The 27,949-nt window shown below is 45.2% G+C and overlaps 1 protein-coding gene across 3 annotated transcripts; it reads right to left on the bottom strand.

Moving 5' to 3' along the window:
• Positions 1–588: 588 nt before the first annotated feature.
• LOC308483843 (SUN domain-containing protein 2-like) lies at positions 589–23,799 on the bottom strand. Of its 3 annotated transcripts, none has more exons than XM_081018093.1 (14): positions 23,637–23,799; positions 23,039–23,164; positions 22,460–22,573; positions 21,432–21,574; positions 17,115–17,231; positions 14,457–14,558; positions 10,541–10,612; positions 9,586–9,649; positions 8,326–8,452; positions 6,278–6,356; positions 4,650–4,753; positions 3,279–3,446; positions 3,009–3,104; positions 589–744 (listed from the first exon to the last, which is right to left on the bottom strand). In XM_081018093.1, exons 3-14 carry the CDS (start codon positions 22,567–22,569, stop codon positions 631–633), a joined length of 1,296 nt encoding a protein of 431 aa, XP_080874219.1. In that variant the 5' UTR covers positions 22,570–22,573; positions 23,039–23,164; positions 23,637–23,799; the 3' UTR covers positions 589–630. The 3 variants fall into 3 exon arrangements, with proteins under 3 accessions (XP_080874219.1, XP_080874218.1, XP_080874220.1); XM_081018092.1 differs by having other exon boundaries at positions 22,460–22,570; XM_081018094.1 differs by having other exon boundaries at positions 22,460–22,570; positions 23,077–23,164.
• Between the last annotated feature and the right edge of the window lie 4,150 nt (positions 23,800–27,949).

Genomic DNA, 27,949 nt, shown 5'->3' with positions numbered 1-27,949 from the left:
GACTGTGAATGTCTTCTGCACCTACACCCTGAGTGGCATCATTACCATGCCTCTGCCCTGTTTTGGCATTTGGGCACACTACCATTTCCCAAAGTATGCCTTCCATACAGAGTGTTCCTTTAGCTGACATACATGGGCATACATCTTGCCTACTCAGACAGACTTCTGTACAGCGGTACCTCGGTTTTCAAACATCTCCGCTAACAAACGTTTCGGTTTTCGAATGCGCCTCGGAAGTCAAACATGAAACGTGGCTTCTGTATTGAGTTTTCCGTTTTCAGGCTTCCGTACTGAGTTTTCCATACTGAGTTTTCTATATTGAGTTTTCCAATTTGATGCTTCCGTGCTGAGTTTTCAGGTTTCGAACGTTTCGGAACTCAAACGGTCTTCCGGAATGGATTACGCTTGAAAACAGGACTGCGATGTGCCTAGAGTTACATGTTGCATTCCCTTTCCTTTTGCCATACAGTCTACATTTTTCCTCCAGCTTAACCCCTTTCATGCATCTGGTGCCATTGGCTCCAGACCACACAAAAGCTGATGGCACCATAATGCAGGGGTTTGTACTTGCCACAATAACAATATAAATATGCTATGATGTACTGTATTTATTATACTGAATTTCTCTGATCACTCCATTCGTTCTCCATACACATGAAGCCCGTAGATGCAGGTGTAGTTTGGATGGTTCCAGTTGCTCAAAATCTTCAAGAGCAGGTATTGAAATTTACCTGAATTTTCTCTCTGAAAATACAGGGACAGAAATAAAAGGTTACTGTTTGCTTCCTGTAAAGTATATTTTGTTGCAGGAGTGCCAACTTGGCAATGCAACTGTGGGTGCCATGCGGCATGCATGAACCTGGCACAGAAAATTGTGAGTGCCCGGCCCCTTCATGGGGAACTTTGTGGGTGCTCGGTCACCCAGGGCCCCAGGGAGTTGACACCTATGTTTTGTTGTGAATTCCTTCATATCCCCCACCATTGAGATACGTGAGCTAAATGGCACAGCAAAGCTATTGGCAAGAGAAATTCAGAGACCTTTAGTAACATCTGTGCATTGATGTGGTTAGAGTGTTGGCCTAGAAGCTGGGAGACCAGAGAACAAAATCTCCACTCAGCCCTGGGTGACACTCTCCATCTTTCAGCCTAACCTACCTTACAGGGTTGTTGAGAACAGTGTTGTTATTTTTTTCTAGAAAAAGAGGTGCCGGAACTCACCACAAACGCCTCCCTTGTTCTCCTATATAATGGCAATGGTGCCCACCTGAGAGGTGCCGGAACTGAATTCCAGTCAGTTCCGGCTGAAAAAACAAAGCCCTGGTTGATTGGATAAAACATGGGGGAAAGGAAGCAGAACCACATATGCCACCTTGACACACACACACAGTTAGATCTTTTCTCTGGGGAGTAGCAGTCCCCTTAAATGACCGTCTCCAGAGCTTGCAGAGCTCAAAACACAGCTCAGCTCTCTTCGTCGTGCTTCTCCAGGTCTCTCCAAAACTACATCCCATTCCCGTTGTTCCCTTTCATAGACATACACACAGGGATAGAGATTATATCATCCTAAACTAGGGAGGAAAGTATGCCCTTCTTTCTGATCATTCTTTCCTAGTCTAAACACCCTGGAGGAAATCTTCAGAAAGCTCCCACTGAGATACATGATCTTTAACACCTCTTTCTTGCCATCCATATTTGTCACAGTTTCATATCTGCAGGGGTGGGCTTTGGTCATATGGCGTCTTGTGTGAGGTCAAACTTTGGCGGCCTCAAATGGATCTCCCCAATTTTGCTTCCCCCACCCCCCATTTTGACACCCTAAATCCAGTGCCGGTATCTGAGGTGCCCTATTTGTTTCAACTGGTTAATCATTTCACTAACTGGTTATCGTGATAACAATTATTCATCTAAATCTGAATACCTAAACCCACCTATCTATCCATTTCATTTGCTCTGAATTGTTGACGTTGCTGTTTTTATATTTGCCAATAGCCCCTTTGGGGATCTTTGGTCAAGAGGCAGGTTACAAATATTTTCATTAATAACATGAATAATAAAAGCTGGACATTCCCAGCTTCTTAGATACCGGGGTTGGCTAACTGATAGAGCAGAGATTTACTGGTCAAGGCCACCCCAAAAAATTGGCTGTGGTTGGTAACCTAAATTCAGAGTAATCACATATTATACTTTGGGGTGTTCAGAATGCCGTGCTAAATTAACATCTGGCCTTTTAGTGAAGTGCAGACGACAGCTCTCTCCCAGACTTCCAGGAAAAATCAAGGGGCCAGATTCAGCTAAGAGCAAGGTTTCCAACTAGTACTATTGCCACCTCGTCTCCATTCACGCAGCCCCCCAAATCCCCTCTCAGGGGTCAGGAGAACCCCTAGAATAGTGGGGGAGAGAGAAAAGAGAGGGGATTGTGCCACCTGGGAAGCAAAAACACTTGCACTGACAGAACGATTAGAAGATTGTGGTGTTTTGTGTCTGGGTGGGTGACTCCATCTTTCAAACCCTGTGTGTTCTTTTCCCCCATGTTCTGTGGCAAACCCTAACTATTGGATGATTCTTTTGCCCCATCTTTTTGTGCCTGCCAAACAGCCATATCATACTTACAATATTTTATTCTCTTGTTAATTATGCTGTTTTAAATGTGCATTTTATATTTGATTTCATTTAGCAATGTTTTGGGGTGCGGTGATTTTTTTGAAACTTTTAAGATTTGTTGTTGTTGTTGTTGTTAACTTTATGTTAAATATGTATTCTGTAGTTGACCTCCTTTGTAATGTTCTATTTTGCAATCTTTAAGATAGAAGTTTAGTTTTCTGTTAGTTATGTTGCTTTGACTGTATACTCTATATTTGACTTTCTTCAGAAATGTTTGATTCTGGATAGTTTCATTGGTGTTTTAATATGCTGTAAACCACTTAGAGATTTTTCTTAAAAATATAAAGCAATATAGAAATTAGATATAATAATAATAATAATAATAATAATAATAATAATAATAATACCTCCAGCTTAAAAGTTTGCGTAGGGAAACCATCGATTCTGTAGACAAATGACCCTAAAAAGTTCCCTTCCTCCTTCTCAAAATCATCTTTGAATCCCTGAGAAGAGACAAAAGGGGAAAGCTGAAGAGATATGACAAGAGGTTTCAAAGAAATGAACCAAAGGTTGTTATACAAACATTGATAAGTGTTCTTTTTTTTAAAAAAACCAAAAACTTCCACCTTTAAAATTTCTCAGTGCAAAGTCCTGAAAATCATAGGGAATTTACTCACGTAGATAGAGAAGTTCTTTGGAGCACTGGTTATTTCTTCTGTGTGAGAAATTTTCTTTGAAATATGATCCAGGGTCACAGCAACCGGGCAGACGGCTTCGGACAATTTGATGACGACATAGCCTTGAGAGCCTTGCATGGCCCAACAATTCCCAGGGGTGTTATCCCGCTGAAAAACAAAACAGTCTCATGCCTATCAAGAAAAGAGCAGACACAAATCTGGAGAATTCAGAAAAAAAGTGTCGTTTGCAGTGGCGTAGCGTGGGGGGTGCCAGGGGGGCCGGCCGCACCGGGCGCAACATCTGGGGGGGCGCGCTCGCTGCCTCCGGAGTCGCCGAAGAGCCTCGGGCGCAGGCTGTAGCAGAGCCCCATGTCTCGTGGAACCGACGAGCTGTGCGCGCGCCCGGGCTGAAGGCGTCCGGCAGGCAGCGGCTCTCAGCCCCGCGCGTCAGGGCCGCGGAGGACGTGCCAGGCAGCCCCTCCTCACAGCCCCGCCTCCGCTGCTGCTGCTGCAGCTGCTGGGCCATGTTGCATTTTCCTCGCCTCTCTGCCCCCCTCCTCCTCCGGGCAAGCGGCGTGGTTTGGGCGGCAGTGCCAGCAGCAACTCGACTCAGATCGGCAGGTTAGGGGTTGGGGGGGCGCAAATTACTTGCCTTGCCCCGGGTTAGGGGGCGCAAATTACTTGCCTTGCCCCGGGTGCTGACAACTCACGCTACGCCGCTGGTCGTTTGTATCCGAATTACACTAAAGACTCAAGTAACTCTTTACAAGTCCCCAAGAGTGGTGGTGCTGGGGGGAACAAGAGTTTGTCCCTACTTTGGCAGCCAACACAAGATAGAAGTCAACGTGTCTGGACACCTTTATCTGGTTGTCATTGGGAAGCAAAACTATTGGAAGAGTGTTAAGAGGCTGCTTTTGGTACAGAGTACCTTCCTGGGACATGCTCTTAGTGGGACGTTATCTGTTGCATTCCTGACCCTGTTGGCAGAACATATATAATAAGCCTGTCCCACCCCGTTATGCCCCACTCTGCCTGTTATGTACTGAAGTTCTCACCCTGAGCCAGCAGAAGGATACTGTAGATAGTTTTCACTCAGGTCCACATATGCAAATAAGGAATTGAAAGTGACGTTCAGTGATTGAATAGTTACACTTTCATGTGTTGTGCTTTTATTGTATATTTCTTTTGTCTTAATGTGTATTAGTGTTTCCGGCTTGGGGGGGGGGCTCTTGGCTAAATAGGGGTGTACAAATAATCCATGCCACTGAGACTGGAGGGTAGGTGGATTTCTCTGCTGGATGCTTGAGAGGTAGTGGCGAGGAGTCAAAAAAATTGAGAAGGACCCCAAACATTGCTTTCCAAGATTCCTACCTCAAGAATCACTTCCGGTGCTCGTGAGTAATCCCAGCACAGCCCCAACATGCAAACCTGCGCTCCGGTTTCATAGCTTGTGCTGAATTTTACGATCGATGCGCCTACAAATATTAGGGCATTAAATGGGGAGGGTTCCACACACACACACACACACACAAAATCAAAAATTAGTAAGAGAAACAGAGAATCCAATCAGAATTAAAATATCACAGTTGGCAAGTGCTAACCGCAAATCTATCGGGGTTTCCCAGTTCAAGTCAAACAGCCTCCAATATGGATTTGTTTCATTACTTCCACCACGACTCCTAGAATGAACATTTGGCAATGGAATGTCCCGTTCTTCATTCTTTTTAAAATACATTTCTACAGAGTTCATCCCTCTCATTTTCCTTTGTTGAGTCTATCAGTAGCTGCCACGATATGTGATCATCAAGCAAATCCTATAGAGCTTTTTTTTATTTAAAAAAAAAAAGTGCCAGTACTCACCATAAATTGTTAAAGTAAGTGCCACACTTTAAATGTTTGGGGGTGACGGTACTGCATACCCCTGAGTACCCCCAGGGGGAGCACTGCCTGTTTCTCCCCTCTTTCTACTATCCCTTCTCCCTCTTTCTCTCTCTCTGATAACTCAATCATCTTTCTCTCTTCCCATTCCCTTTCCTGCCCACCAAATGGGTTCCTGGGAGAGGGACAGATTGGTCTGGTCCTGAGGGGTTCTCCTCCCCCCGCACCCGCCTTCCATCATGTCATCCATTTGGGCTTCCTTTCCCCCCACCCTCCTTTCCCTTCCAACATGTAATTTGGGGAACAGCTACCTGAAACGCCCTACCTTTGCCGTAAAGCCTACATAGTAGAATGGTGCGATTATACCATATCAGACCCTCCAAGTATCCCCATTTTCCAGGGAAAGTCCCGGATTTATGGAAGCCACCCCAGTTTCTGATCTGATCCTGGAATGTCCCACTTTTCCTTAAGGTAAAGGTAAAGGTACCCCATGACCATTAGGTCCAGTCGCGGATGACTTTGGGGTTGTGGCGCTCATCTCGCTCTACAGGTCGAGGGAGCCAGCGTTTGTCTGCAGACAGCTTCCGGGTCATGTGGCCAGCATGACTAAGCCGCTTCTAGAGAACCAGAGCAGCGCACGGAAACACCGTTTACCTTCCCGCCAGAGCGGTACCTATTTATCTATTTGCCTTGTTGTGTTTTCCAACTGCTAGGTTGGCAGGAGATGGGACCGAGCAACAGGAGCTCACCCCGTCACGGGGATTCGAACCGCCGACCTTCTGATCGGCAAGCCCAAAGCTCTGTGGTTTAGACCACAGTGCCACCCGCATCCCTATCACTTTTCCTTAGGACGTCCCTGTTTCCCTTGGAGAAATGTTGGAGGGTATTCCATATTAATATGAAGTTAGAAGCCTGCAGGCAATATTCTAGTGGATAAATATTTGCACACACCAGAAATCAACAGATTCAAGGGAGGAGTTACTCCCCTCATGCTATATCGCTGCTGCTTCCACCCCAACACCACCTCTCTTCCCCACTCGCTTGTCTCTGTCTCACTGTTCCCTTGAAGCTCTGCTGCCTCCTAGTGTTTGTCTCCCACTCCATCTTTATCCTCTTCTTACCTGCAGATTTCAGGGCAAAGTCTTCTTTTTCAATCTGGTTGCTTTCCACTGCAGTGCCCCCCAATTGCTTGAAGAGATGCTGTCACAAAAAAATATACAATTGAGGTGTAGGAGAGAGAGCCCACCTTCCGCTATGCAAACACATGCCCGATACTGCAGGTTATAGAAATAATTTCTCTTCTCCCATCCTGAGTCTTTTCCCCGGTTGATGTGGCCAAGTGGGGAATATACAATGTCTGGAAGTGGGGGTTGTGGTGAGGGAAAAGCTTCAACAAAGCAGTGGAGGAAAATGAGGAGAACCACCAAGTAGAGGAGGAACCTTATGACTTTGGTGAACTCACAAGAGCATCCATACCAGAAGTACTGAGTTATTTTCTTCATAAGCAGAGACATCACCTTGCCAACAAAGGTCCGTATAGTTAAAGCTATGGTTTTCCCAGTATTGATGTATGGAAGTGAGAGCTAGACCATAAAGAAGGCTGATCATCGAAGAATGGATGCTTTTGAATTATGGTGCTGGAGGAGACTCTTGAGAGTCCCATGGACTGCAACACGATCAAACCTCTCCATTCTGAAGGAAATCAGCCCTGAGTGCTCACTGGAGGGACAGATCCTGAAGCTGAGGCTCCACTACTTTGGCCACCTCATGAGAAGAGAAGACTCCCTGGAAAAGACCCTGATGTTGGGAAAGATGGAGGGCACAAGGAGAAGGGGACGACAGAGGATGAGATGGTTGGACAGTGTTCTCGAAGCTACCAGCATGAGTTTGACCAAACTGCGGGAGGCAGTGGAAGACAGGACTGCCTGGCGTGCTCTGGTCCAGGGGGTCACGAAGAGTCAGACACAACTAAACAACAACAACAAATTTAACTTTCATCCCACCATGAATGGGGCCAAGAACTTAACAACCAGCAGAGCTGACTTAGAATAGATGGATGGCAACCCAGCCAGATCAGTCAGGTATTAATTCTTCTTCTTCTTCTTCTTCTTCTTCTTCTTCTTCTTCTTCTTCTTCTTCTTCTTCTTCTTCTTCTCCTCCTCCTCCTCCTCCTCCTCCTCCTCCTCCGATAGCCCTGTTTATGGCTGACTGTGGAGAAAAGGCATTTTGCAAAAATCTTCATGAGAGTAGCACAAGGCTCTCCTCTTTGGGTGATTTCTTAGGAATCGCTGTGAAAAGACTGTGAAGGATTCATTTATTTATTAAACTCATATCCCACCTTTCCACAAGGACACAGGCAGCTAACACTGACCCTATAAATACAAAAAGACCATCATATCAATTATATCACAAAGTGTTCATTTTTATTATCCCTGATTGTATGTGGTTCTCAGTAGGCTACGTTCACCAATATGATCTGTGTGGGAAATATTTGGATTTTGAAGATTTTCTAGTAAATACTGTTTTTATAAACACCATCAAAATATTATTGCCTCTGCAGATTTTTTCTGAGATGGTCAAATTGAATGTCTTTTTTCATTACTAAAATTGTTACAAGAAATTTTAATCAACATCTTGTGCCAGTCTTGGCTTAAAGGTAAAGGGTAAAGGGACCCCTGACCATTAGGTCCAGTCGTGACCGACTCTGGGGTTGCACGCTCATCTCGCACTATAGGCCGAGGGAGCCAGCGTTTGTCCGCAGACAGCTTCTGGGTCACGTGGCCAGCATGACTAAGCCGCTTCTGGCGAACCAGAACAGCACACGGAAATGCCGTTTATCTTCCCGCCGGAGCGGTACCTATTTATCTACTTGCACTTTGACGTGCTTTCGAACTGCTAGGTTGGCAGGAGCTGGGACCGAACAACGGGCGCTCACCCCGTCGTGGGGATTCGAACCGCCGACCTTCTGATCGGCAAGTCCTAGGCTCTTGGTTTAACCCACAGCGCCACCTGCGTCCCTTATGTCTTGGCTTACGTGGGCGAATTTCTTTGATTTGTCAGTTCACTTTCAAAGGGATGCATTTCCTGATTGACTGCTAGCCAGTGATAACTGATAATTAGTTATTATAAGTCAGAAGCGTAAATAAATTGTAGCTCAGGTGACCCTCACCTTCTGGGACTCCCAGTGTCCATGGACACTTCCGAGGGCATCTACGAGGCTCTGGAGACCAACAACGTTCTGACGGAAAGTACTGATCTGTTTCTGAAGATTCTGCTGAAGGGCCTCATTCTGGCGACTAAGCAGAAATGTGCAAAACAATCAAAATATCCACAATATTGCTTAAGCCTAAGCAAAATAGCTCACCATGGGGTCAAAGGATGGATTGTGTGGCTGTAGGGTCCTGTGGGGTGGGGGTGGGGAATTTGCTCTTCTTTTTTAAAAAAAGAACAAATCAGAATATCATCAAATTTTAGAAGCAGAGAGGGATAGATATTAGAGTTATTTTTCCAGGAGTCATACATCATAGGGAATTTGTATCTGAATTTCCAGATCTATATATCGGACGTATTAAAATGGTCATTTGCCTTGTGCCAGTGATCGGAGAGCCGTATTAATTCCTTGTTTTACTATTGATTTCCTCCTACTTCCTGACACCTTTCATTGCAAGTGAGGGATGAGGGCCTTTTCTGCAAAACAACACCTACTACAAATCAGTTTTCTTCTTCATTCACACTGACAGGAAGGTCAGTGCTAAAATATTCTTTCGGTGTGCAGCCTGCCAAAGGTTGCAGACATATCAATCTATCTTCCTACTATATTTTAACAAACTTGCTGTTGAGTTGCCAGCCAGGACCTGAGTCGCATCTTTATCAGAGTATAATCGTGCTTCTTTCTTATGGTGTGTGTGTGTGTGTGTGTGTGTAGATATCACCAGCCTTTTACAAGAACCACCTTCTGCCTTGCTGTGCAATTATCAGCTTGCATTTTAGGAGGTACAGATATCGCCATTCAAAACTAACCCATGGATTATGGCAGAGTAGGGGAACCTGTGGCCCTCTAGAGAGCACTGGACTTCAAATTTCCATCAGGCCCAGACTGTAGGGCCAATAGTAAGGAACGATGCAAAATCTGGAGGCCCATAGGTCCCCCATACTGGCCTTATCCAAGGGCGGTGAACATCTGGCCTTCCAGGTGTGGCTGGCCTACATCTCCCATCATCCCTGATTATGGACCATTCTGGCTGCAGCTGATGCTGGTTGGAGACCAACAAGATCTGAAGAGCCACATGCCCCCATCTTTGGAGCATGGGTTTTCATCTTTGCCTCTGCTAAGCTCATCCAAGAGAATCAAACTGCATTTGCGTGTTTTTGCCTTGGGCTGAATTCAAAATGACAGTGTGCCGTACATCCATTGAGGAAGTTGTTTTACCTCAGCTGTACCTTCATCACCTGCTTGAAGGTATCAGAGGGGTTGCACAAGCCGTACAGAAATCCTAGAAGGAAACATGTACCACATTAATGGCTTTCTGAACCAATCAAAAAACCCATACACTTTTATCAGGATTAATCAGCAGAACATTGTATTATGCCTCTTCTCTAGTGTAGCACAGTTGAAAATACGTTTATCCACCGAATTCATTAAAGCATGCTTATTGTAGTGGAACAAAAATTGGCAAGATCTATATCATTTGGAAATCTCGGTTCATCTCATGGCTATCCACTGGGCAGCTGAAAAATTACAGTGGTACCTCAGGTTAAGTACTTAATTTGTTCCGGAGGGCTGTTCTTAACCTGAAACTGTTCTTAACCTGAAGCACCCCTTTAGCTAATGGGGCCTCCTGCTGCCGCTGCGCCGCCAGAGCACGATTTCTGTTCTTATCCTGAAGCAAAGTTCTTAACCTGAAGCACTATTTCTGGGTTAGCGGTGTCTGTAACCTGAAGCATATGTAACCTGAAGCGTATGTAACCTGAGGTACCACTGTAATCCAAATCTGCCTGTTGGTTGGTGCTAGGCCTCAGAGGCAAGATGGCAATAGTAGACTTGTTCACATTACGCTGAACACAGGTACAAACTGTACAAGTGTGTGAAAAAGGATATCCTTGTTGATTTGTAAAACTCTACGATTTGTGTACACAGAATGTTAACATGTGAACACCCCAGATATTTTTGCATGGCCACCACACACAAATTCACTCTCATGTGTGCACGCACGTAGACATACAGCACACATAAGTGTGACTTAGTAGAAGTCAAGGTCTCAATGGATCCCTGTTTTTAGTAGTCTGTATTTGATACACATTACAAATAAATGCACATCACAAATATATTCTGCAGATTATATAACCAAAAAAATGTGCTTAGGCTAGCTCTTTGAGGAACATACCAGAAAAGATGCCCAACAAGAATATTAGGGTCAGAAAAGCCAACATCTTCATGACAGGCCTTGGATGGTCTCCTGAGAAGATATAAATTCAAGTGGAAATCATGGAATTATATGATTTCTGACCAATTGTAAATAGAGCATGTATACGCCTGAAAAAGGCTAACATTAGCAAGCAAGTCTATGTATGCTTTCTTCCTGTTATCAACATTGCTGCAGATTTTGGCTTTATTTATTTAGGATTTGTTTACTTAGGAAAGCAAGGGTCCCATCCTTTATAGGTAGAAAGAAGACTGGTGGAACAGTTTTGCTTGTTTTTATAATTGTGACTAGGGGTCTAAGAGGGCATCACTTTTTGTTCAGTCCTGTAGTTGTCACACGCAGCACTGTTTCTGCTATGCTGCAATTTGTCTTCTGCTAAGAAGTACATTATTTGTCTTGTTGCCCACTATGACAAAATTACATAACTTATGCGATCTGTGTAGCTATTAGAGAATGTAATAAATTATGTCTCATTTGTGGGCTGAAAGCAACTACGGCAAATATGGATCATATTCACTGGACTTATTTCCGTTCCAGACATAGGACCAATGAGCAAGCATTGGCAATTTCTGCTCCCATTTCCATTTTTATCTGACTTGGCCAATATCCCTAACTGAGATTGGTTTATCTGTACTATATATTATGGATTGTATCCATATATATTATGGGTTGTATCCATATATATACATTCAATAAATAATAATAATCACAAAAGATGTCATGTTCAAACAAGGACTTTTGCTTGTGCAAAGGAATCTGCTCTGAGGGGTTGGGGTGAAACCTACAACAGATTTGGGGGTGCAAAGAGGGAAGAGAGGAAATGAAAGTTCAGTCACATAAGCAGAAGGTCTTGCACAATTGGGATGACTTCACTGGATTCAATCCTATGTTGCTATAACACACCCTGGGACCTTAGGGTGAAGAGCGAGTCAGAATTCTTGTAGATAGATCTAGAACTCATTCTCCTTACTTCTCTATTTCTGTTCTCCAAGTGAAAATATTTCATCTTAGTTCAAAGCTTGTTCTTTGAAGCCTGTTCTGATAATAATTTTATTAATTTTCAATTTGTTGTTTAGTCGTTTAGTCGTGTCTGACTCTTCGTGAACCCATGGACCAGAGCACGCCAGGCACTCCTGCCTTCCACTGCCTCCCGCAGTTTGGTCAGACTCATGTTTGTAGCTTCGAGAACACTGTCCAACCATCTCGTCCTCTGTCGTCCCCTTCTCCTTGTGCCCTCCATCTTTCCCAACATCAGGGTCTTTTCCAGGGAGTCTTCTCATGAGGTGGCCAAAGTATTGGAGCCTCAGCTTCAGGATCTGTCCTTCCAGTGAGCACTCAGGGCTGATTTCCTTCAGAATGGATTGGTTTGATCTTCTTTCAGTCCATGGGACTCTCAAGAGTCTCCTCCAGCACCCTAATTCAAAAGCATCAATTCTTCGGCGATCAGCCTTCTTTATGGTCCAGCTCTCACTTCCATACATCACTACTGGGAAACCATATTTTTAACTATACGGACCTTTGTTGGCAAGGTGATGTCTCTGCTTCTTAAGATGCTAATTTTTTTTTAATTACCATTCAATACTATCCCCATTATAAAAATGCCAAATTATAATACAATTACTAATAACAATCATTTAAATACTGAATTATATAATTTAGATGCACACACCCCCGCGTGCTAGATTTGATGGTTTGATTATTTTCTTTATTTCTGCATTGCAAAATCTTACTAATGTCAATTACATTCCGGTCAAAATAAGAATCCCTTATACAACAACTGCAATATTAACAACTTTCATTCATATAGACACATTCTATATCCTTGTTCTTCCTTTGTGTGGCAATTATTCTGTCCGTGATGTTTCTTCCTGCCCTTGTAAAATTTTATGTCTCTCTTTTCCTGGTTGTTGCTGTTCTCCATCACGCCTTGGGTGGAGCCGCTATCCCATTGTTGTTTCAGAAATTTCTCCATCTCTCCATCCCATGCTTCTTTGTTTTGCAACTTTAACAACAGCTGCAAAAATCATCATCCCAATAAATAACCTGTTTTCACCATTTTCCCTCTGAGCCTGGGAAGAAGAGTGGTCTGTCGAACTGAAGATGACTCAGTAATGAACCTTATCAGTTCCTTGGCATGTTCACAGACTTCTTTCATCCTTCTGTCCGGGTGAAGATAAATGAGCATTTATACTTCCAATAAAAGTCTGTTGAAGCCCGTTCACACAATCAATTTACTGTGGATGGTTCTCATATACATCCACCAATGTATGCAATATTCGTCTTTTGGGAAGGTTGTGGTTCAAATTAGAGAACTTGATTAAGGGCAGAACATTGAGAAGATGCATGCTCTCCCTGTTTCCCTAAACCAGGGGTAGGGAATTTGTGGCCCCAACTCCTATCTACCCCAACCTGGATGATGCGGACCATTTGGATCCCTTCCAGTCGGGATTCAGGCCTCACCATGGGACTGAAACTGCCTTGGTCGTGCTGGTCGATGATCTCCGGCAGGCTAGGGACAAAGGTGAGAGCTGTTTCCTAGTTCTGCTGGATCTCTCAGCGGCCTTTGACACCATCGGCCATAACATCCTTCTGGACCGTCTAGAGGGGCTGGGAGCTGGGGGCACTGCTATAAAGTGGTCCCGCTCCTTCCTCCTGGGCCATGTTCAGAAAGTGGGGGGGGGATGAGTGTTCAGACCCCTGGGCTCTCACTTGTGGGGTGCCTCAGGGTTCCGTCCTCTCCCCCATGCTTTTTAATATCTATATGAAGCCGCTGGGAGAGATCATCAGAGGGTTTGGGCTGGGTGTTCATCAGTATGCAGATGATACCCAGCTCTACCTCTCTTTTAAATCAGAACCAGTGAAGGCGGTGAAGGTCCTGTGTGAGTGCCTGGAGGCGGTTGGAGGATGGATGGCGGCTAACAGATTGAGGCTGAATCCTGAGAAGACAGAAGTACTGTTTTTGTGGGACAGTTAGCGGGCGGGTGTGGGGGACTCCCTGGTCCTGAATGGGGTAACTGTGCCCCTCAAGGACCAGGTGCGCAGCCTGGGAGTCATTTTGGACTGACAGCTGTCCATGGAGGCACAGGTTAATTCTATGTCCAGGGCGGCTGTCTACCAGCTCCATCTGGTACGCAGGCTGAGACCCTACCTGCCTGCGGACTGTCTTGCCAGAGTGGTGCATGCTCTAGTTATCTCCCGCTTGGACTACTGCAATGCGCTCTACGTGGGGCTACCTTTGAAGGTGACCCGGAAACTGCAATTAATCCAGAATGCGGCAGCTAGACTGGTGACTGGGAGTGACCGCCGGGACCACATAACACCGGTCCTGAGAGATCTGCATTGGCTCCCAGTACGTTTCCAAGCACAATTCAAAGTGTTGGTGCTGACCTTTAAAGCCCTAAACGGCCTCGGTCCTGTATACTTGAAGGAGCGTCTCCACCTCCATCGTTCAGCCCAGACACTGAGATCCAGCTCTGAGGGCCTTCTGGTGGTTCCCTCATTGCGAGAAGTGAGGTTACAGGGAACCAGACAGAGGGCCTTCTTGGTAGTGGCGCCAGCCCTGTGGAACGCCCTCCCTTCAGATGTGAAGGAAATAAGCAGCTATCTTCTCTTTAAAAGACATCTGAAGGCAGCCCTGTTTAGGGAAGTTTTTAATATTTAATGCTGTATTGTTTTTAACATTTGATTGGGAGCCGCCCAGAGTGGCTGGGGAAACTCAGGCAGATGGGTGGGGTATAAATAAATTATTATTATTATTATTATTATTATTATTAACCAGCAAATAATCAGGGATGGTGGCAAAGGAGTTATCACCCAACAACATCCAGCTGGACCAAAGTTCCCCCACTTCTTCTCTAAAACTACTCAGCTAACCTACCTGCATGTTGGAAAGCAAGAGAAACTGGGTTGGTTCTCAGTTGTGTCCCGGCTCCGAGGAGAGATGGACTGCTGTAGCTCTTCATCTGCTGCACTTCTATAACTATCAAAAGTAAAATGTCACCTCAATAAAGGTAAAGGTAAAGGAACCCCTGACCACTAGGTCCAGTCGTGACCGACTCTGGGGTTGCGGCGCTCATCTCGCTTTATTGGCCGAGGGAGCCGGCGTACAGCTTCCCGGTCATGTGGCCAGCATGACTAAACCGCTTCTGGAGAACCAGAACAGCACACAGAAACAGCGTTTACCTTCCCGCCGGAGCGGTACCTATTCATCTACTTGCACTTTGACGTGCTTTCGAACTGCTAGGTGGGCAGGAGCAGGGACCGAGCAATAGGAGCTCACCCCGTCGCAGGGATTCGAACTGCCGACCTTCTAATCGGCAAGACCTAGGCTCTGTGGTTTAACCCACAGCGCCACCCGCGTCCCCATCTCAATAAGCATTTCTGTTAAGGGCCAAGGGTCTGTAGCTCAGCGTCAGAGAACATGCTCTGCACACAAGAGGACTGCGGCTCAGTCTCTGGCCCCTTCCATTTAAAAGGATCAGGGATCAGGTGATGAGAGAGGCTCTTCTTCATCTGAGACCCTGGAGAGATGCTGCCAATCAGAGTAGACATTACTGGGCCTGAGGGGCAAAGTAGCTTCCTATGGCTGGCTTGCAATTTCATACTTTCCCATTTTCTATATTTCCTCCATTTATTTTATTAGCAATATTTAAAGACCACCCTATAACCAAGTTCTCAGGATGGTGAAAGAAAGAGAGAGAGAACAGGGTAGAAATTGTTAAAAGAATTTAAAGGTCTCAAATGTCGAGTAAATATTTGGGCAAAATAGGTCAAGGTAAATGTGAAAGCAACATATATGCTGCTCTTTACAATCATTGAACTAGAAAAACACTTTAAAACGTTCAGCTAACTGAAAGAAAACATAGTTTCCGAAACTGCACTTACAATGCATATATACTTACATCTCACACATCAAGATTTTTTAAAAATAATAATAATAATAATAATAATAATGTACAAATGCAGTCATTTTAATGTTTGCAGACTGCCAACTATATATAAAGGCAAGGTTTTCTGAAGAAAAAAATTAAAAATACCTTAGATTCTTGGAAGATAAATAAAGGGATGGTAGTTATTATTATTTCACAATATCACTATTTTGAAACAAAAGGGAGGGGAGAAAAGAACTGTCAGCCCATAGCATGAATCTCTGGAATAACTGAAATGACAACAGTGTTGTTGTTGTTTAGTCGTTTAGTCGTGTGTGACTCTTCGTGACCCCATGGACCAGAGCACGCCAGGCACTCCTGTCTTCCACTGCCTCCCGCAGTTTGGTCAAACTCATGCTGGTAGCTTCGAGAACACTATCCAACCATCTCGTCCTCTGTCATCCCCTTCTCCTTGTGCCCTCCATCTTTCCCAACATCAGGGTCTTTTCCAGGGAGTCTTCTCTTCTTATGAGGTGGCCAAAGTACTGGAGCCTCAGCTTCAGGATCTGTCCTTCCAGTGAGCACTCAGGGCTGATTTCCTTAAGAATGGATAGATCTGATCTTCTTGCAGTCCATGGGACTCTCAAGTGTACACTGCTAACAGTGTAGGCCCCAGGAAATGCTCTCTAGAAAGGTCATTCTATAGCTGGGGTGCCACCACTTAAAAGGCCATATCCAGGAACAACAGCGGGTAAGGCTGAGAAACATGCTCACTTACTCGCCTTACACTCTCTGAGGCCCCAAAACTTACTAGCTCCTTCCATTTCCCCAACTTCAGTTCCACATTTAGAAGAGAACAGTTATACATTTTACGTATTCTATTTTAGAGTAAAAGTTTGAATAATACTTTTATGGGTCCGGACAATGATTTATTCCAAAAGGAGTCCATTCTCATGCTTCCAGTTGCTTCAAATGGAGCAATATTAATTCCGGCAACAAGCCCACCAGTAATATTGGAAGATGCCCTCCATGGAGAAGACACCATGCTGAGGACGCCCTCAAAGCTGAAGTCACCCTTGACTGCAATGCTAAACAGCTACCGCAAGGAGGACTGTGTCTCTGACTGCCTGATGCAGAGTCCTCTTCCATCATGGGCCTCTGTGCCTCTTCTCAACAGGTCATGTGCCCCATCTCCAAATGGAGCTTAAAATGGTAAAGGACCCCTGACAGTTAAGTCCAGTTGCAGACGAATCTGGGGTTGCGGCACACATCTCACTTTACAGGCCGTGGGAGCCAGCGTTTGTCCACAGACAGTTTTTCTGGGTCATGTGGCCAGCATGACTAAGCCGCTTCTGGTGCAACGGAACACCAAAACCAGAGCAGCGCATGGAAACACCGTTTACTTTCCCACCACAGCGGTACCTATTTATCTACTTGCACTGGTGTGCTTTCAAACTGCTAGGTTGGCAGGAGCTGGGACCAAGCAACGGGACCTCATCCCGTCACGGGGATTCGAACCGCCAACCTTCTGATCAGCAAGCCCAAGAAGCTCAGTTGTTTAGACCACAGCTCCACCTGCGTCCCTAAATGGAGCTTAGAGGGGGACATATTGCTGCTGCTAGCTAGCTTACTTTTCAAGAAAAAATGCACCCAAGACCCGAACATACCTAGAACAAGTGGCTTCTGATCAGGGCACATCACGATATTAGCGTTAGGTTCCATCAGTGGAGGCGTTTCAAAACAACGTCGTGCAATTAAAGGATTTTGATCAGGCAAGTCTTTACCTATTAGAGACAGATGACATTGTTAGCACAGAGGTCCAGAGGAATCAAGGAAGAGCTTGATGTTTTGGATTTGTATGTCATGCACAAACAAGTTGTTAAGAAATGGGTTGTCCTCCCCAGACCCAGCTTAAAGGTTTGCCGTGGGGACAGCAGGATAATGACTGCATTCCTTGTGAACTCACATGCTCAAGGCATATAGACCACCGAAAGTGCAGTGGGACAGTTTTTCCCCACATAGAGAACGAAAGCAAGACCAAGTGCTGTTCTTAGATCAATCTAAGTCTCACCACCACAACCACATGGCTTTTAAAAAGTAATGGACTATGTGGAATTTACAAAGCTGACAGCAGTATTAAGGGATCAAAATAATGAACATTTTATAGAAGAATGGAGGCCCTTTGTGGACTATTTGAAAAAACACTACAGTCAAAGAAATCATGGGCAGGATTCAAGATAGGAGCTGCAGAAGGAAAACAAGAAAGTACCGTCGTACCTCGGAAGTCGAACGCCTTGCGACTCAATCGTTTTGGCTCCTGAACACCACAAACCCGGAAGTGAGTGTTCCAGTTTGTGAACATTCTTTGGAACCCGAACCAGAAAGGTCTCCCACCCAAGGTTTAGCGTTACATGTGAACTCGACCGCTTCATTTTTCAGAAAATGCACCCTGACCTGCATCAGGACTACATTGCACAGGGAAGGGCGGTTGAACCCTTTCCCCAACCCCCTTACTGTTTTCCAAGCCCTGCCCCCCTAGCAATCACTTTTTCCAGCTGTAATTTGACCATAAAAGCAAATGCAGTGCTACCTTGGTTCTCAAACACTTTGGTTCCCAAATGCAGAAAACCTGGAAGTAAGTGTTCCGTTTTTCGAATATTTTTCTGAAGCCAGATGTCCAATGCCAGTGTGGTGTAGTGGTTAAGAGCGGTAGTCTTGTAATCTGGGGAACCGGGTTCGAGTCTCCGCTCCTCCACATGCAGCTGCTGGGTGACCTTGGGCCAGTCACACTTCTTTGAAGTCTCTCAGCCCCACTCACCTCACAGAGTGTTTGTTGTGGGGGAGGAAGGGAAAGGAGAATGTTAGCCGCTTTGAGACTCCTGAAAGGGAGTGAAAGGCGGGATATCAAATCCAAACTCTTCTTCTTCTTCAATGTGGCTGTCAGCTATTGTTTCCAGGCACTAATCAGAAGCTGCGCCTTGCTTTTCAAACATTTCAGAAGTCAAACGGACTTCTAGAACGAATTAAGTTTGGCACTTTTGTTTCTGCTATTTATTTTGTGTTTTTGTTTTTGAGGCTTTTTCGGTTAATTTGTTTTTGTGACTGTGTGGAACCCAGTTCAGCTACTGATTAATTGATTGATTGTGTAACTGCAGAAATGGATAATGACTATCATCCATGCAGATAAGAAAAAATAATAATTTTAATTTTTATCATCTACAGTATTGTCTTATTTATTTTATAGTACAGTACAGTGGTACCTCAAGTTACATACGCTTCAGGTTACAGACTCTGCTAACCCAGAAATAGTACCTCGGGTTAAGAACTTTGCTTCAGGATGAGAACAGAAATCGTGCTAGGACGGCGCGGCGTCAGCTGGAGGCCCCATTAGCTAAAGTGGTGCTTCAGGTTAAGAACAGTTTCAGGTTAAGAACGGACCTCCAGAACGAATTAAGTACTTAACTCGAGGTACCACATTGATTATTGCTTTCATTTTATGGATCAATGGCCTCGTTGGATAGTAAAATTCATGTTAAATTGCTGTTTTAGGGGTTGTTTTTTAAAAACTGGAACGGATTAATCCGTTTTGCATTACTTTCTATGGGAAAGGGCACCTTGGTTTTGGAACGCTTTGGTTTTGGAACTGACTTCCGGAACAGCTTAAGTTTGAGAACCCAGGTGCCACTGTAATGTTTGCAGTAAAAAAAATTAAATTAACCGCCTTCTTATAATTTGAGAATAAAGAGAATAAAAAAAGAGAATAAAGCTATAGAGACTAGTATGGCACAGCATTTGAGCTAACTCACTCAAGATACCGTATTGCACATTCCGCTTCGCACAGTGTTTACTTTAGGCCTTATCTCCTTCACCCCATAAAGCAAGTGTTGTGGGAAGTTGAACTCAATTCCAAATGCCGATTTGCGGATTATGTCCTAAGCACACCCACCAAACATCACTGTAGTATCTCAGCGCTCAGTGGAAATATTGCATTATGGTACATTTTTGTATCTTTCATAGCCCCTCTGAAAACCCGGACAGGAATCAAACTCGGGTCTGGAATGCAAAACTGCATTGTGGGTTTATGCATACCAGTTTTTATTCTGGAATCTCAAAATGCAAGGGAGATGCTGTTTTACAATATAATTCTTACCACTTTGATGTAAGGAATTAGAGACCAGGAGTTTGGTTTCTTTGTTTTGTTTTTAATGTTCCAATATTAATGGTATTGAATCTTTGACATTAGGCTTGATTTTGCAGGCCTGCATTTTATGACTCCTGCGCTGCATTCCCTTTCCTATCTGACCCTGAAAGTGGCGCAAATGGCAAGATGTTTTGCTATGTCTGCCGTGAGTTAGCGCCGCAATCGCCTTGAGAGCTTCCAAGGAACAGATAGGGGCAGGAATGTCAACAACCCTCTCGAAGGCCTGGATGCTGAGGAAACAGTGATAAAGGAGGACATCTGAGACCCCAATGGCCTGAGCAGTTAAGGGGCACCTCAAGGTAATTGTGGGGGTGAAGTTGCCAGTATGGAGCCATGCGTGTTTTACTTCTCATGACCTGTAGCCTTTCTTGATGTTTGTAGAAGAATGCTTGACTCTTTGTGCGCTGTGTTTGAGCCACTATATAAGCTTTGTTCGGGACTGTTATGTACTGAAGTTCTCACCCTGGGCCAGCAAGGGGATACTGTAGATAGTTTTCACTCAGGTCCACATATGCAAATAAGGGATTGAAAGTGACATTCAGTGATTGGATGGTTACAGAAAATGGTTACTGTTGCGTTCTAGTGGAGCTCTATATAAGCAGGCTGGCTGAACCCTTCAGTTCAGTTCTGTTCTGGCCGGTGAATAAACAAGAGCTGTTTGAAGAATCGCTGTGTCGTCTGATATGTTCACCCACAGCTTATCAGCGACAGACTTTTTTTAACTAGTGCTGAAGCATGAGACCTAAATCCCAGGGTTATGGATTTGAGCCGCATGTTGGGTAAAAGATTCCTGCATTGCAGTGCTCCTTTCCAACTCAACAAGTCTGTGATTCTGTGACATTCAGAATATGTCAAAACCCCATTAAACTGGGCTCTGTCCTATTGCAATACAGTGGTACCTCGGGTTACATACGCTTCAGGTTACATACGCTTCAGGTTACAGACTCCGATAACCCAGAAATATTACCTCGGGTTAAGAACTTTAACTCAGGATGAGAACAGAAATCGCACGGCAGCAGCAGGAGGCCCCATTAGCTAAAGTGGTGCTTCAGGTTAAGAACAGTTTCAGGTTAAGAACGGATCTCCAGAACGAATTAAGTACTTAACCCGAGGTACCACTGTACAGTCATACCTCATGTTACGTCCGCTTCATGTTACGGTCTTTCAGGTTACGTCCCACGGCGACCCGGAAGTACTGGAAAGGGTTACTTCCTGGTTTCGCCGCTCATGCATGCACAGAAGTGTGAAATGACATTACGCGCATGCGCAGAAGCGGCGAATCGCAACCCGCAGATGCGCAGATGCGCCAATGCGGGTTGCGCTCTTTTCATGTTGCGAACAGGCCTCCGGAACGGATCCCGTTCGCAACCAGAGGTACCACTGTAGTTAATAACCTGGATCCCTAACTGGATCTGCTGAAGCTTGCTGCAATTCACTCAGTCCCGTTTTTATTTAAGCTCAGCTATGATTTAAAGTGACATGCCCGTGTCTCGCTTGGCCACTGAGGGAGCAGAATTAAATGTTGCAAAGTCCGAATAAGGCCGTTTGTGCTACACACAAACAAACAAAACTGCAACTTGGTTGGTTCAATTGTGGTGCTGATAATGGCGAGGTTGCAGGTTCGACATCCTATGAGACAACCACACATTCTTGCATTGCAGGGGGTTGGACTAGATGACCCTCAGGGTCCCTTCCACCTCTACGATGCTATGAGACACACTGAACATGCACGAGGCAAGTTAAACCAAAGGCCTCACTTCACTTAGCCGATGAGCACACTCACTACAGCAAGGCTGCATCAGGTCTTCCGATCCACTGCTTTTCGCCCCCCAACTCTTCTGGGAGCAAGTCTCCTTCCAGGTTTTGGAATCCCATTTTGCTTCTGAGGCAAGAGAGTTGCGCTTCCTGCGGATTCTTTTGAAAACCCTGAGAAAAGAAAGTTCAAAGGTTTTTTTGTGGTGAGAGAGGGGACCTTACTGGGAGGGGAACTCATAACTCAGCAGTACATGACTGCATTGCCAAAGGAACCGGGTTCAAATCCTGGTGTTTCCAGGTAGGGCTGCTAAGGACCCCCTGTCTGAAACCCCGAAGAGCCACTGCGAGTCCATTAAAGGTAAAGGTAAAGGAACCCCTGACCATTAGGTCCAGTCGTGGCCGACTCTGGAGTTACGGCGCTCATCTCGCTTTATTGGCCGAAGGAACCGGTGTACAGCTTCCGGGTCATGTGGCCAGCATGACTAAACCGCTTCTGGCGAACCAGAGCAGCGCACGGAAACGCTGTTTGCCTTCCCGCCGGAGCGGTACCTATTTATCTACTTGCACTTTGATGTCCTTTCGAACTGCTAGGTTGGCAGGAGCAGGGACCGGGTAGCAACGGGAGCTCACCCCGTCGCAGGGATTTGAACCGCCGACCTTCTGATCGGCAAGTCCTAGGCTCTGTGGTTTAACCCACAGCGCCACCCGCGTCCCTTGCGAGTCCGTTAGGGAGGAAATGCCAAAATGGACAGATTTGCTCATCCCCTGCGAGTCTGTTAGGGATGAGCAAATCTGTCCATTTTGGCATTTCCTCACTTTTTCTGTATCATCCAAAAAAACCAAAACGAAAAACCACCCAGCTGCAACCTCCCTCCAAGATGATTCCAACATGCAGTGCCAGCTCTGGTACATTGCTTATATAAGCAGAATCCTGACCCTAAGAGCAATGGGCAGAACACGAACCATTTCCACATACACTGAAATGCAAGCAGGCCACAGCACAATGTTATTCTTGCATAAACCAGGTCACAATATGTTACCCAAGCTCCCTTGTACCTCCTCACTCCCGTTTCTCGGTACGAAATGGGTTTCAGCCTTTGGAGAATGGCCAATCTTTCGCTGCGCCGTTCCAGTATAATCCTTTCGCTGTGGCATTCCATGGTCATCCTGCTCAACATGATCAATAATTATTATTATTTATTTATACCCCGCCCATCTGGCTGGGTTTCCCTAGCGCTCTGGGCAGCTCCCAACAGAACATTAAAAACACGATCAAACATCAAACATTAAAAACTTCCCTAAACAGGGCTGCCTTCAGATGTCTTCTAAAGGTCAGATAGTTTCCTTGACATCTGGTGGGAGGCCCTCAGAGCTGGACCTCAGAGTCTGGGCTGAATGATGAGGGTGGAGACGCTCCTTCAGGTATACTGGGCTGAGGCCGTTTAGGGCTTTCAAGGTCAGCATCAGCCATATCACACATGAAGTGTGATTTCACGCATCCAGAACTGCGATCCAACTGAATCACAATACGGGCAGTGGCAAACCACAGCGAAGGATATTCACCTTTTGTGCTCCTGCTGTGCCACAGCAGGGAGTAGTGCCGTGTGTAGAAATCAACATCCCGATATATCTCACCTTTAACTTGGTTGGAAAAGCCAGTTTCTGGTCCTTACCGCTATGGAGATAGGCTTGGAACAGTGAGGGAAACGTATGGCGAAATCTCAGAATTGAGCAGAGCAACAAATGTTCTTCACTGACTCCCTGCAAACCAGAACCAAGCAATAAATAAATAAATTCTTTTTTAAAAAAAGATTTTTATAAATAAATACATTCAACCTTCACTGTGAACCAAAATCAATGAAATTGGCTGAAGGAATTCCATGGGTTCATTTGGAGTTGGTTCACGTCGCACAGCTTCCTGCTGAAATCATGCAACTTTTTATACAAAAAAAAAAAATTTCAGGAGGGGCAAGTGCCCCTCTTTCGTTGTGCTAAAGTGCAAGGTTACCCTCTGGGTGGTGAAATTGGAGAAGCAGAACGACTAATAAAGCAGAATTCTGCGTGGATAGTATAAACCCATCACTAACGCACTATTATTGCAGAATACAACTGCATAAAAAAAAAACCCGACCAGCACAAGTCCAGAGGGACCCGTCTATAACCCCTTGCAGTTTCATTGCACTATCACAAGGAACATTACAAATAATTCTATAAGAAGGACAGTATTACTGACCTTACAATGGCCTAATCCTTCATCTCCTGACCTCAGCAACATCAGTTTGAATGAAGGAGATCCGAATGTGGTACTTCTATGTCCTGAAAGGGAAGTGATTCCAATGTATATGACTGGATACAAACTGCATGTATTTCATCCTTGAGAGGCAGCATATATAGAGGCCTCCCATGAAACAGTCTGAAGGTAAAACAAAATGACCTCATAAATGACTTCACTTTGGTAACACTGCACCTGGTGTGAGGTCATGCTGGAGCCCCAGGAGCTGCACTGTGTCATTGACACTTAGGAAGAAAATCCTTCATCATATATATCCAGAAATCAATATTGGCTCTTGGCTCTCCTATCGCTGGTACCCTGGATACATCATGGCAACTTTTCCATTTAGTATTCATTAAACTTCTGGTGCCTTTTATTTACTTAATTTGTTTCCTCTCTTCTTCTGCCTCTTCCCAACGCTCAGGGCAGTTAACAGCAGGTTTGGTAGAGTGAAATATAATAAGAACAGGCATATCCCAATGGAAAATGTTAAAAATAACCCCCCAACTATCAGGTGTTAACAATCAGCTTGGACAAGAAAGATTAGACTGTGTATCGTCAACTATGATGGAGTACTAAGGAAAAGGAGATCCAGCACTGAGAGACAACTGAATAAGGACACATTATGTTGTGTTTTTGTTGTTTGAAGGTGTTGCACAGACGGTACATTCATGATGGTCCTATGGATTGATCATCGTGTCATGATGCAGAAGAAAGAAGAAAGCACCCTCTGCAATATGGAGGACCCAAGCTATTGGAATTGATGGAAGCTGGAAAGAGATTACGTAATTAAATAGGTTGTCCTCTACTTATGTAAAGCTTGCTCCTATTGAAATAACCGATTACGACTAACATGCTTTACATGCAAGTGAGATGTTCGATGGCTACCGGGAATGCGGGTGGGAGGCGGGCAGTGGCCTTAGATTTCCCTTTTCAAGTATTGCATGTATGAATGTGGCCCATAAACCACAGAGATCACATTGGGGAGAATTCCAATGGCAGTGGAGGTGTGTTTTTCAGAAACATAAAATGCTGAGAAATAATTTCTCCCCTATCAATAGGAGCCAATTGACAGCTACAAATGGGAGGTAGCTCTGAGACAAATAGGGATTGGACGAGGGAAGTTTGGCAACTTACACAACTATCTAAATTAGCTGGAAGGTTTAGGTGAAGGGATGGAAGACAGCAAAAGCCGAGATTTGAGGAAGGATGTGTGCAGAGTGAAAAACAGGGAAACCGGGGATCTTGTGGATACATACAGGATCAGATGCAGCCTTCCTCAAAATACTAGTAGCTGAGGGACAGCAGTAGGAGACGACTGTTGCCCTCAGGTCAGTTTGTGGACTTCTCTTAGGCATCTGGTTCTCCAGTCAAGGAATCTGGCACTAGACTTGATAGACCTTTTGTCTGATCCAACAGGACTCTGATGTTCTGATAAACAAAGGCTAGGATAAGCCCATATTATTTTATTTACATCTCGCCCTCCCCGGCCAAGACTGGGCTCAGGGCAGCTAACATCAGGTATAAAAACAATTTATTAAAATACAACTTAAAAACAAATGTAAAATACTACTTAAAATGCAGCCTCGTTTCAGTGGAAGCCCAGATCAAAAACTGTTTGGGGGGAGAAAACGTCAAATCTTCACTAAGGCCAACTATCCAGACTGGTCCTACATGGGCCAGAAAAGCCAGGGAAGTCCCCAAATAGGGGTTCCAGCTCTTCTTCCTCCCCGAGCTCAGCAGAGGCGGCATTGGCAGGGGGAGTGGAGATATTCCGGGATCAAACCAGAAGCTGGGATGGCTTTCATAATTCTTAGACTGTCCCTGGAAAAGTAGGGATACTTGGAGGGTGTGAAGATGAGAACATTAAAAGAGCAGCGGGGGTTTTTCATGGTTTAGAAAGGAGAATCTGACATAGACACCACAACCTTTTTCAAAGCAGAGAGTGCAGCGTTGTAGCTGCACAGCAAATTAGTCTAAAAGAGAAATCTGCTGTTTGTTTTTGATTTGGCCATCCTTTCAGACAACCATATAAAATACATTCTTTTGATTCTACTCCAGTGTTTAAAAAGGGAGGGAGAGGCATTATCTCTGTAGGAGTTCTTACTGTACATCATTGAATAACTTTGTGTGCAATAAGATTGTTTTTTAAGCTGTGCATTCCCAGGCTGAACGGACCAACAATGTAAAAACTCAAATGATCTCTTAATGGTGTTTTAGGAGTCTTTTCTTTTAACTCACCAGCAACAGATCTGTTGTGAGTCATGCCAAAATTCCAATATATTGCCTTATAATGAGAGTAACCAAGTATAGAGAAAATCTATCTGAAACACCCAGACGAACAGCTGTAGGAATATGCCTCAAAGCTAGTTTTATGCTTTAATTAACAGCACACTTATTTAATGTTTAATTGTCTCAAACAGCCAGCCATTCCAATTCTAGAGGGAAAATAGAACCCAAAAAGCAAGATAACCAGAAGCACAAAGGAACCACAACAGGCTTGATTTTGTGGAGGAAATTAGGTCTCCATGCAGAAGTGTGGAAGTACTTCTGGGTTTAGCTTTACATCCAGTGCTGTTTTTCACAAAAAAAAAGAGGTTCTGGAACTCACCATGAACACCTCCCTCGTTCTCTGAGAATGGCAATGGCGCCCACCTGAGAGGTGCCAGAACAGAGTTCTGACAACTTCCAGCTGGAAAAAAAGGCCTGTTTACATCTGAATGACCCAGTGGAATTGGGCACCTTTCTACAAGTTCAACTGGTGCACCACAGTATCTCACACTAGATGTAAATGAATTGTGAAAAAGACTCTATGAATTGAAAGTGGAGACACCCTACGTACTTTGTTTTGTTTGTTCCACGAGAAAACCTTTAATAAAAAAACTAATTAAAAATAATGAGTGTGCCATCTGCTCTTGTTTATGAGTACGTCAGGCCTGGCTATGGGGACATGTCAATTTCTATCCTGTCAATTTCCTTCTCAGCCCAATTCATAATATCGGCGATTAAATAGTTTTTGTCCAGGAACACCTCCTCCTGTAGGGACGTGGGTGGCGCTGTGGGTTAAACCACAGAGCCTAGAACTTGCTGATCAGAAGGTCGGCGGTTCGAATCCCCGTGATGGGCTGAGCTCCCGTTGCTCGGTCCCTGCTCCTGCCAACCTAGCTGTTCGAAGGGATGTCCAAGTGCAAGTAGATAAATAGGTACCGCTCTGGCGGGAAGGTAAACGGTGTTTCTGTGCGCTGCTCAGGGGTCCCTTTACCTTTACCTCTTCCTTTACCTCCCCCTGCCTCATCTCTAAGGTCAGAATGACCACTCCCCACATTAAATGGGGGGCCGCCTTTTGCGTGGTCGCGCGCAACCCCTGGACCCTATGCGGCACCATTAGCACAGGCTTGGCGTTGCCTTCCCTAGGTGGGATACCTGGAGGTCTCCGCCTACCTCAGCCAGTTGCCCAATCCTGCCTGGGGAGGCGTTGCCAAGGTGATCAGGCCAGGTAGGGGGAGGGACCACCTGCCCACACAATAGAGGGAGGATCTTACCTGGGAATCGTCAGTCAGCTCCAGAGCTTCTCCCACCCTACCCACCCTCAATTAAGACTTCTTTTGCAGGTTAACCTTTTCTCCACAGGTATGTGGGCGCTGCTACATCAGGGTCGCTGTTGAAGGGCCGGAAAGGAATTCACCTGCATTGGCAGGTTTGCCTTTCCCATAGCAAAACGTCACAACTTTGGCGGTATCAGGCCTTGGGTGAAATCCTTTATCTTCCCTAAATGGGGGTGGGCATGTAGCGTTGACCCACGCCCCCTCCTCCTTGCGGCGGCGATACCAGAGTTCCCCGTTAAAGGGGTTGTTTGAGGGGAGGCTTTGGCCATACGCCGAGAGGTTGTCATTGCTCTCCCCTGCGACGGCGGCGTAACGGGGGCGGGCTCCCTCTGCTTGAACATATGTTCTCCAGAGCCAGCCCAATCCCCACACATTCTGGATAACCCTAATGTTCCCCAGATCCCCGGCGGGGGACTAGGAGGGATAAACACCCAATGCCTGAGTCAAGGTCTACCCACATCTGAAACATAATAAAGTTGTGGCCAATTTTAAGCCCATGGCAGGTTGTCTTCAGTCGTTATTCCACATGGGGGGCGCCCTGGGTTTGGGGGACTCCGCCTGTCCATACAATGAAAATAACTTCCCTGTGTCCCAGCCAGAGGGTAGGCACAGTTGATGACAGAAAGAGCCAATATCTTTTCAATGGCTGCAGCAATATTATGGAACACC

This window comes from Podarcis pityusensis (genome assembly GCF_964106645.2).
Source record: "Podarcis pityusensis genome assembly, chromosome: 1".
NCBI lineage: Eukaryota > Metazoa > Chordata > Lepidosauria > Squamata > Lacertidae > Podarcis > Podarcis pityusensis.
This window is presented reverse-complemented; position numbering and strand designations above follow the sequence as displayed.

Coding starts and splice junctions, on each gene's coding strand:
- LOC308483843 (XM_081018093.1), bottom strand. CDS start 22,569: ATGACCATGGAATGCCACAGCGAAAGGATTATACTGGAACGGCGCAGC. Junction 4,754..6,277: donor CTTTGCCCTGAAATCTGCAG/GTAAGAAGAGGA, acceptor TAATATTTGTAG/GCGCATCGATCGTAAAATTC. Junction 3,105..3,278: donor CAAAGAACTTCTCTATCTAC/GTGAGTAAATTC, acceptor GTCTCTTCTCAG/GGATTCAAAGATGATTTTGA.